At 36.8% G+C, this 9923-nt stretch overlaps 1 protein-coding gene across 1 annotated transcript; it reads right to left on the reverse strand.

The window, feature by feature from the left end:
• Positions 1-1496: 1496 nt before the first annotated feature.
• Positions 1497-8963, reverse strand: LOC107768807 (dolichyl-diphosphooligosaccharide--protein glycosyltransferase subunit DAD1). The gene is made up of 5 exons (XM_016587961.2): positions 8776-8963; positions 8636-8683; positions 2197-2284; positions 2071-2114; positions 1497-1825 (listed from the first exon to the last, which is right to left on the reverse strand). Exons 1-5 carry the CDS (start codon positions 8860-8862, stop codon positions 1742-1744), a joined length of 351 nt encoding a protein of 116 aa, XP_016443447.1. The 5' UTR covers positions 8863-8963; the 3' UTR covers positions 1497-1741.
• Between the last annotated feature and the right edge of the window lie 960 nt (positions 8964-9923).

Here is a 9923-nt window from a genome sequence, read left to right on the forward strand (position 1 = left end):
TTTCTAATACACTCTACCAAACGACCTCTTAGTGTTTATTATAGCAAAGTCTTAAAACTAAATTATGTAACCAAAAAGTAAATCGACTATGTTTATATTTTTGCAACAACAACAAACTCAAGGTAATCCCATAAGTGGGTTATGGAGAAGGTAGTATGTACGCGAACCTTACCCCTACCTTCTTGGTAGAGGTAAATCCTCGGCTGCCGGAAATTCGACGCTAAAAATTAGAGCTAAACTACCACATGCCTGATAAGAACTGACATGTCATCAGCACAATAAACCCATATCCACATATCTCCCATTTTTCACCCCAATTTAGACTAAAAGTTGAAATTTATCAGCAGACATAATATACAAAAACTCAAGTTACCTATGGGTAGATGATGTGGCAGTGTTTATTTGGCAATTTCATCTTATGTTGCAGACTTGCTGCTTAATTGTAACTTTCTTCACCCGCTTGATGAATTTTCGCACAAATTTCATTTTATGTGACATATATTTTTTTGTTAATTTTATGACGTTGCAACAATCCTTTTAGTTCAATAACTATCCATGAAATTAACCCATGAAATAGGACCCTCTAGAAGTTAAAAATAGGAAGAGAAAATGCAAGATAGTTATTCAGACCCACATATGATAATTGGCAATTGGCAACCTAAGAGAACACGCAGGGGGGCAAAGCTATTTTGCATACCTAATAAGTGCCAAGTCGAGAGAACTCTTTTTAGAAAGAAAACCGCAGCGGTAGAAGTCGTCAAAAAATGTCTATGAGAGAACTGAGCAACATGAATAAGAAAAATCTGTGCACGATTGAGGGAATACTATAAAGGACCTCAGAAATTACTATTACAAAATAGAAACCTATAGACTTGGCCAACTAAATGATTTAACACTTTGAATCACTAATGCAAGAAACCTAGAATCGGTCAATTAAATGATTAAAAACTATGGTCCATTGTCTTTCGAGACAAATCAATTCCAATGAAACACACGTCTAAGAAAAATAGCAGGTCAAAATCCGCGGTAAAACGAAAGTCCTCAAATGAATCAAGAAAAACAAGAGGTAGCAGAATTTGACCGCAAATGCAGTTGCAGGTTTTCGCCAACATCATAAAGTAAGCAACTGAATTGGCCGCAGTGCCAGTGTAGTGATGTTAAGGAAAAACAATTACCCTACCCCAATGTTACCAAACCAATGAATGCAGAATATGTGTATATACTTATATCAACCAACCTAAGTGATATGTTCTAACTTTAGTTTGATTTGATGTTGGATATACGACAATTCCTCTCCAGATGTATTTACGAGGAATCTGCCCTTGGATAAATATATATGCACATATTTGATGACGTGTGTTAGAATTTTCTATACGTTCAGGCTACTGGTGTCACCTTTTCGGTCCCATTGATCAAATTTCAGCTTAGATTTCTGGATTCCACTAACTATACTAAAATCAGGAAAAAATTTTGTACCTAAACAATTTGGAAAGAAATAAGGAAAAAAAATTGATACCGGAAAAGTTCTCTTTCTTACCAATTTGGGCCAAAGTCTGTCTACCTGATTGATATTCTATCGAATTCACAAATGATAGAGAAGGGCGCAATAGTTTCACGCACGAGAAGCTTAATATTTCTAAAGCCCTAACAAAATCCTCACGATTGACTCAGTATTATCCTTGCATATATAATTCACCAATATTTGTAAAAGTAACATATTTTCCATATTTGATGCCTCAATCTAGCCAAGAAAGTTCATGATCACCAAATGGAGCACTAAATTGCAGAGAATAAAATCTGCATAAGCACGTTCCGGAGGCAAATCCTGCAATGATGGACAAAATATCAAATGCGAACCAAAAACATTTTCTGCAAGTACTTGTAATTTTCTCGCTTTACATTTCTCTTCTTCTATGAGGAAGCAAGACCACATAATTAGAAGTGCAGGACTAGGATGTTACGCATTCCTCGTTAATCTACAACTTCACAATATCTTTTAACACAACTTAAGTAGAGGGAAGATTCGAGGTAAAACTGTAAGATGGAAGATCCTACTCCACTAAAGCTTACCTTGAATTCCTTGTTTTCTTTGTTTACTTGGATTCGAAGACAAACTGCGCCCAAAGATACTAATCAATCAGTTCCAATTAACATTTTCCTAAAATGGAGGGTACCCAAATAGAATACTTAGCTCACCAGCAAGGACTGCCGTGCCAATACAAGAGAGCACCCCAGAGAGAAAAGAGTTGAATGGAAACGATCCAACAAAAGCCATGTATACCACCTGATTATTGTCAGTAGAAGTGAAAAATATGTCAACAATCAACCAGATAGATAAAACAAACTAATAAGCAAATCAAGCAAATATATCTCAATTCTCAAACACTGAATCAAGTCTTTACTCTTCAATTAGCAACGAATAAACTAGCAGCGGAGCTCTTTACACAGGCAAAATTTCTGCTTTGAGTTTGGCACATTATCTTCGGCTTCCTATAAGTTAGCACATTTGTAACAAATTTCAGGCAAATGATCCTTTCTCACACAGCTTTTTCGAGTTCACATTTAGTTAAAAAAACTTTACACAAATGAGACCTTAGGAGGAGGAGTATAAGAAAGAAAAAGAGAAGTAGTGACTTGTGTAAAAGAAGTGCTGCTGGGAACAATACAAACTGTAATGCCGGCAAATAGATGTGGATTTTGTAAAATAGGTGAATAAATAGGCTTTTTTATGCAAAAATTCTTTGGGAAGGTAAAGTAATTTTTTTATAACCGAGAAATTCCTGAGGGCCTACAGCACACAGTTCGAAACTTGATGGATAACGGACCCGCCATTCTACCCTTCTCCATTTAAATACCAGGCTTTAGTTCGCGATAATTGATCGAACTCATGACATATGCCTAACCATACATCATGCTTTTACCACTAGACCAATGCCCTAAGGAGGTAAGATATTTTTTTTTTGAGTGTTTTTTTTTTTTTTGAGTGGGGGGTATTTGGTGTACATGGGGGAGTGCACAGAGAAGGTATTGGTCTATAATTGTCTAGCAATGTATTTGGTCGTCATTTTAGATTTTATATTGATGCACTATCTTTTACAGAAGGGTCACTGCAAAGAAGAGAAAGTTACAGGGAGAAGGTGAAAGATCTGGTATGGCACCATTGAGCTAATAGGAGCTAGATGAGCGTGCTTCATATGAGTCATGTCATTGTTTTTTATGGATCAAGGGTTACAACAACAACAACAACAACAAACCCAGTATGATCCCAACAGGCGGAGTCTGGGGAGGGTAGTCTATACACAGACCTTACCCCTACCTAATGCAGGTAGAGAGGTTGTTTCCAATAGATCCTCGGCTCGGGAAGGGCAAGAAGAAGAAGAGGAAAGCAAGGAAGGAAGAAAGAAGGAAGAGAAAAGAAAAAGGGAGAGATAAAAGATAAGTAGTACCAAATAATAGCAATAGGGAATACAATACCTGAGACGAACAAAACCACATAACGTAATAAAGGGTTAAACAGCCATATTAGAGGGAAATAGTTAAGTATACTGAGATCTGGCAACTAGAGATGTCAAACTGGACTTGGCCCATAATGCCAGGCCAACCCAACCCAACCCAACTAGCTACTTGGGTAGGGTTGAGCTAAGATTTTTCTAGCCAATTTAAAAATGAGGCTTATAGGCCCCAGCTAGCCTACTGGTCCTTGAGGTTCGATCAAGGCCAGGCCAGGGCCAGCCCATGGGCCAAAAGAAAAATATATTTAATTCAAAATTAAAATTTAAAAGAAAAAGTAAAAGAATAAAAATTAAGTTCTAAACTTAAAGGTAAACAAATAAAAATTATAAAAAATTAAAAATAAAAATTGCTATAAGAATGTGCCACCTAAACTTAAAGCTAAGTTCTATAGAATGGTTGTTAGACCGACTTTGTTGTAATGGGGCAAAGTGTTTGTCAGTCAATAACTCTCATGTCCAGAAGATAAAAGTAGCAAAAATGAGGATGTTGAGACGGATTTGTAGGCATACCAAGATTGATAAGATTAGGAATAAAGATATTCAGGCTAGGGTGGGAGTGGCCCCGATGGGAGACAAGTTGCGAGAAGCAAGGGTTAGATGGTTTGGGCATGTGAAGAGGAGACGCAAAAATGCCCCAAGTAAGGAGGTATGAGAGACTGGCCTTGGTGGGTCTTAAGAAAGGTAGAGGTAGACCAAAAAAGTATTGAAGAGAGGTGATTAGGTAGGATATGGCGTTACTTAGCTTATCGAGAACATGACCCTTGACATGAAGGTGGGGAGGTCGAGAATCAAGGTGGAAGGCTAGTAGGTAGTAGTGAGCTTTCTCATAACATAAGTATTAGTGGTAGTCTTGTATTCTAGTATTGTTAGATCTCTATTACTACATGTTGTTCATTTCGCTTCGTTTCATTATTATCTTGTTGTTGTTGCTGCTTATTGCTACTTCTTTCTTTTCATTTGTCCTTGAGCTGGGGGTCTATCGAAAACAACATCTCTACCTTCAAGGTAGGGGTAAAGTCTGCGTATACACTACCCTCCAAAACCCCACCCATGGGATTATACTAGGTTTGTTGTTGTTGTTGTTAGAAAGAGACAGGTCTTACTCCAAATAACCAATAAGTCTTTTGAGTTGAGTTGTTGGGACATGGTTTCTTAAAATGAATCTACTTGAATCTTACATTTTTAGCTCCCTTAATTAAGATTAATTATTTAGTTTTTGTACAGTCTCAGCTCTTTGTTTACACAATAGAATTTATTTCAACAAATAGATGAATTCAGATCATGTTGGATAATTGGGAATCCTTTAGTTTATTTTATTTTCTTCTTAACCATATTCTATATGTATGTGACTATTGGGTAGATATATTTTGATGTGAATCTGTCCATGGTTTGGGTTAAGGGTTCTTTTTGTGAAGTGTCTTTTTCTCGATTTCGATTATTAAATGGTAATTTCTTAGAATTTAGTTGACAGCTTCACAATTTTATTAACATCTTCATCCTTCAGTTTGCATATAAAGTCAGCTTTCTTGAATACGTTGAAGTTTTATGTAATATTGGCATATTGTCTTGTAAAAATAGATGTTTTTGCAATTTTTACTTACCTACACATCATCATATGTTTGAAATATTAACAAATTGGCAGAGTTTTTGGTTCCAATTTAGATTGGAAAAAATTTCTTTCAAAAACCCATCCTAGCCCAAAACCCGCTTAGGACGGCCTATTTTAAGGCCCTTTAAAAAATGGTTCCGGCCCGTCCTTATCCTACCAAATTTCATGGCCCGCACCCAGCCCATTTTGACAGCTCTACTGACAACCAGTGATGATAATGGATGGGTGGAATGATGCAGCATTTAGCTAGAAGAGGAAAAACCACCCTCATTACGTCAGCACTTTCCTGTACACTTCTTTTTTAGGTCTTTCTCGTACACTTATTTATGTCCTTATTCACTATCTCCATCTCAGTTGGTAAAAGAAAACTGAGCAATTAATGAGAGATTTCTTATGAGATGATACAAAGGGGAGATACAATATCATTGGTAGAAAGGATAAGATGATAGCCCCTCCAGAGTTGGGTGGCCTGAGTAATATCAAACTCTTCAGGAAGTGGTTGAGATTTGTGAGTCAAAAGGATTCAATGTGGATGAGGTGATTGTTACTAGGTGCTGGAGTAAGCAGTATGGATGGTTCCCACGGGAGGTTACTGTCTATAACCGTTATAGACGAGCTTACAGAGAGGAATCATGGAAGGAAGGACTGGATTTTCCAGAATCATTGGTTTTATGGTAGGGATAGGTAACCAAATTCAATTTGGGCTGGATGCGTGGTATCAGAACCCAACTTCGAAAAATGAGTTTGCCCAATTATATTTGTCACAGCTGACGAAGAAGCAACAGTAGTTGAACTCCTTAAAAGAGGAGGAAGCCAAGTGTTGTCAGATTTATCGTTTAGGAGATCCGTATAAGAGTGGCAATAGGATGATGTCGATAACTTTTAAGAGTATTTATAGACATGACTGTTTTGGGTTAGAAGATAGAGTGATGTCGAATAGATCGCCACCTACAGCTTCTAATTATAATTGTTATGCTCGTCTTTTGAAAGTTGCTGACTTTAAGGCCCATTTGAAATCAGCATGGGAGAAGAAGGCACCAAAGAGAGTGACCTTATTCACGTAGTATGCAGCTTGGAAAGCCATCTTAACAAGAGATACTTGAGAAGGATATGGTTATAATCAGTTCGCAATGGAACTATTGTTGGTGCATTCTCTGTTCAATATCAGTATAATCTGGCGACAGGAAACCAGAAAATAGAGGCTAGGAAGGACATGTAGAAAGCAGCTTCACCCTTGTGCTTTTAGTTGATATGGGTAAAGGAATAGAAGAACTTCCGAAGAAATAGAGAGTCTACTATTAAGAGATAAGAGACTTTTATTCCGTGTAAAAACATGCTTTTTGTATAGTGATACTGTCTTCTGGTGTTATCAATGAAAATATTTTGATGTATAAAAGGGGATAGAGGAATAGGGCAGTATCTACTTAACAATAATAGGAAATCCATGAGAGGTGACTACCACATTGGCGGATTGTAATGTTGGAAGTCATGACGGAATTGAAACAAACAAAAAGGGAATGTGACCTTCTAGACCTTCCATGTTAGATCTGATTTGGCAAACTATTCCAAACAACCCAAAATGATGGACTATCTAACCTTATTGATGTTGTATGCACAATTAATATGATTGTCTTTAAGTCTTCTTTATTGATAACCAAACTCGGGACACGAGATCAATTCCCTCTAATCATCAAATACAGAATGAATCCTGTATTATTTATTTTTTAATCTATTCTTGAGTAGATAAAAGATTGGTTCTTTTTTTTGATAACTGAGAAAATCCCTTAGGTATTAAGCCGAGTTCAAAACTTAGAGTATGGGCCTGCCCCTCTGCCCTGCTCGTGGCAGAGTTAAATCTTTTAAGTGCATAAAACATTGGTTTTGCCAGAAGCAAGCACAAAGAGAAAATCAAACAGGCAAAAGATATAAAACATACTCCCTCTGTTTTAATTTGGATGACATATTTCGCTTTTCAAGAGTCAAACTGTGTGAAGTTTGACCAACATTTTAAAACGTATTTTTTATCATATTGACATGAAAAAATATTGCAACTTATAGTACTTTTTGTATAGTCTTTAAATATCTAAATTTTAATTCTAAAATACTGAGTTGAACTAATCCAAATTAACTTTAAAGTTCACTCAAATTATCTCTCGATAAACGAAATGTGTCATCTAAATTGAAGCAGAGGGAGTAACTATTTTTTCTAAGACAACAAATCCCCCTGCGAGTTAGGTGGCTCAACCTCAGTTGACCCGCAGGTTCAAAACACGGGGGAGTGTGGGCTCGCACCTATACCTTACTCCCGCTTAAATACTAGACTTCATGTCAGTGGCAAAGTTCAAACTCATGGCGTGCGCCCCACATCTTGCGTTGCGTCCTTACCACTGACGAATGCCCTGGGGCAATAGAAAGTCACTAATTTTGGATCACTAATGAAGTCATAGTCATTTCAAAAATGTGTATATGAATCAAACAAATGCATCATATTCCATTGTTGTTACACCAACAATTTATATTTTTTTGGTAAAAAAGGAAATAATCAATAGTTAATGGCCTATGGAACTCTACGGTACAAATTAATGGTTTTAACCGTGTCGCATGCCATCCATTTTATTTCATACAAAATATCTTGAAAATTTTAAGGAGCCAATTCTTGAAAATAGGCATTATTCACAGTAGTCGGAAAGGAAAAACTTGCACACAATTTGAACCTTCTCTTCAACTTTCAAACTGAAGAACTAAGACTAAAAGTAAGGAGGAAAACCGGGAACCTTTGATCAGTTAATAGAAGTCATTTTACTTCTTGAAATTTACATCAGTGGAGCACAAGCTCAATCAGTGATTGGTCTTGCAGACTCGTACTTACATATGTAATCTCAAATCTCTATGACAATAGATAATTGTTCATGTGTCTATGTTGATTTTCTCTAATGACCAAGAATATCCAGTCTCTAATAAAGCCTTAATAAACATATAAACCAGATAAAACAACAATGTGGAAGTCAAAATACCCGTATCACCTCGAAAAGAAATTCCTATATCCTTTCCTGCAAACTGCAGAACGCTAAAATAATATATCTTTCAGCTCATTTATTATAGCTTGTCGATATTATGGTGCAGCCGCCCTCCCTAGCTTTCACATTTTAGAGTTTTACACCTTAGTATTTTGAATACTAAAAGAAACCTTAAAATATAAAATATAATACCCCAACCCCACTTTCTCCACATAATGTGTCCTTCTCCTCCTCCCCAAGAAATTCTGCCTCAGCCTCAGCCTTCTTTAGAAATCAAATTATATTTCCAATGCAGCATATCAGATTAGACCAAGATCAATTTAAGCTAGGTAATGCTTTAACTGACCTCATAAGCCGTCAAGCAGTAATCAAATTCCATAACATGCATTTCTTATTATAATTTCAAAGGCCAGTAGAAAGTTAACAACTTATAAATATAGATCTACATACAAATCAAAGCAAATGGATTAAATAACAGCAAAGTTGTTAAAGAATACCTGAATTAAGGCAGTGAAGATGGCAAACATGACATATAGATCAATGATCTGGGGCGAAAATAAAAACAATTTTATTAGGACCCACCGTATAGATTTGAAAAAGAAATTGGCGCACAGAAATAGAGAATAGAGAGGGATACCTTGAGATTAGTAGGAGTGGCAGCATAAGCAGAACGGAGAGAATGGAAAAGAGCTTGGGCGTCTCTGGTCGCCGACGATTTTGCCATTTTTTGTCACTCTTCACTTCCTCTCACTCTGTCTGTGTGACCTCAATCCCAACGGAGTGACTAATGAGAATGGACGTGCTAAACCTCAAAACGCGTTGAAAATATTGTTACGTACTTATCTTTCTTTTTTTTTTGGTTTTTCCTAGCGTTAAAAAGTTAGAGTAAACGGAAGATATTTTACACAAATAGTCTACCGGATTAAAATTTTGGACCTGAAGGTCATTTGGCCAATTCAAGTTTGAAAAGAGGTCACCTCGCCAACTACCCATACTAAGGCCTCATTTGTTTGCACTTAATGGAGGTCTGAATCTTAATCATTCGGATCTCAGACATTAAGTGTGTTTGTTTTTAAAGTCTGAATCTTAATTATTCAGATCTTAATCATTAAGTGTGTTTGTTTTTTTTACTTCACAACCATTTAATGGGTCTGAATAGGTCTGTATGATTAAGATCTATAACAAAGATTTAATTTCATTAAGATACTATCATTTACATTCATTACTAACTGCCACCACCACCTACCATTATCAATTAGCATTATGCACAACCTACCACCACCATTATCCACATTCATTACTAACTACCATCACCGCCATACTCAACCACAACTACCACTACCTACCATCACCATCCTCAACTATTGTTGCCATTGCCCATTATTATCTACTTCTATCACCCCCATTATTATCAACTATCACCACCTACCACCCCAACTATTATCAACTACCGCCATCCATCACCCCCACACCATCATTCTCAACTACTCACTCACATAACTCAACTTCACCACCACCACTACCGTCATCAACCATAACCGTCGTCACCCGCCATTATAAATTATCAACATCCGTCCACCATCACCAGCACCCCACCATTGTCAACTATCACCAGCCATCATCCTCGATCATAAATTGTTACTACTACTAATCACCACTAATTACTACCTAGAACCACCACCATCAATTAAAACGACGATCAACCACCGCTTCCAAACGACATCCACAAGCATCACGGTTAGCCAACCTCCACCAACTACCAATTTATAATTTTAATTTTTTTTG

The sequence above is a fragment of the Nicotiana tabacum genome, chromosome 23, assembly GCF_000715075.1.
Source record: "Nicotiana tabacum cultivar K326 chromosome 23, ASM71507v2, whole genome shotgun sequence".
NCBI classification, from domain to species: Eukaryota; Viridiplantae; Streptophyta; class Magnoliopsida; order Solanales; family Solanaceae; genus Nicotiana; species Nicotiana tabacum.

Coding starts and splice junctions, on each gene's coding strand:
- LOC107768807 (XM_016587961.2), bottom strand. CDS start 8,862: ATGGCAAAATCGTCGGCGACCAGAGACGCCCAAGCTCTTTTCCATTCT. Junction 8,684..8,775: donor CCACTCCTACTAATCTCAAG/GTATCCCTCTCT, acceptor TTTTCGCCCCAG/ATCATTGATCTATATGTCAT. Junction 2,115..2,196: donor TGGCACGGCAGTCCTTGCTG/GTGAGCTAAGTA, acceptor CTTTGGGCGCAG/TTTGTCTTCGAATCCAAGTA.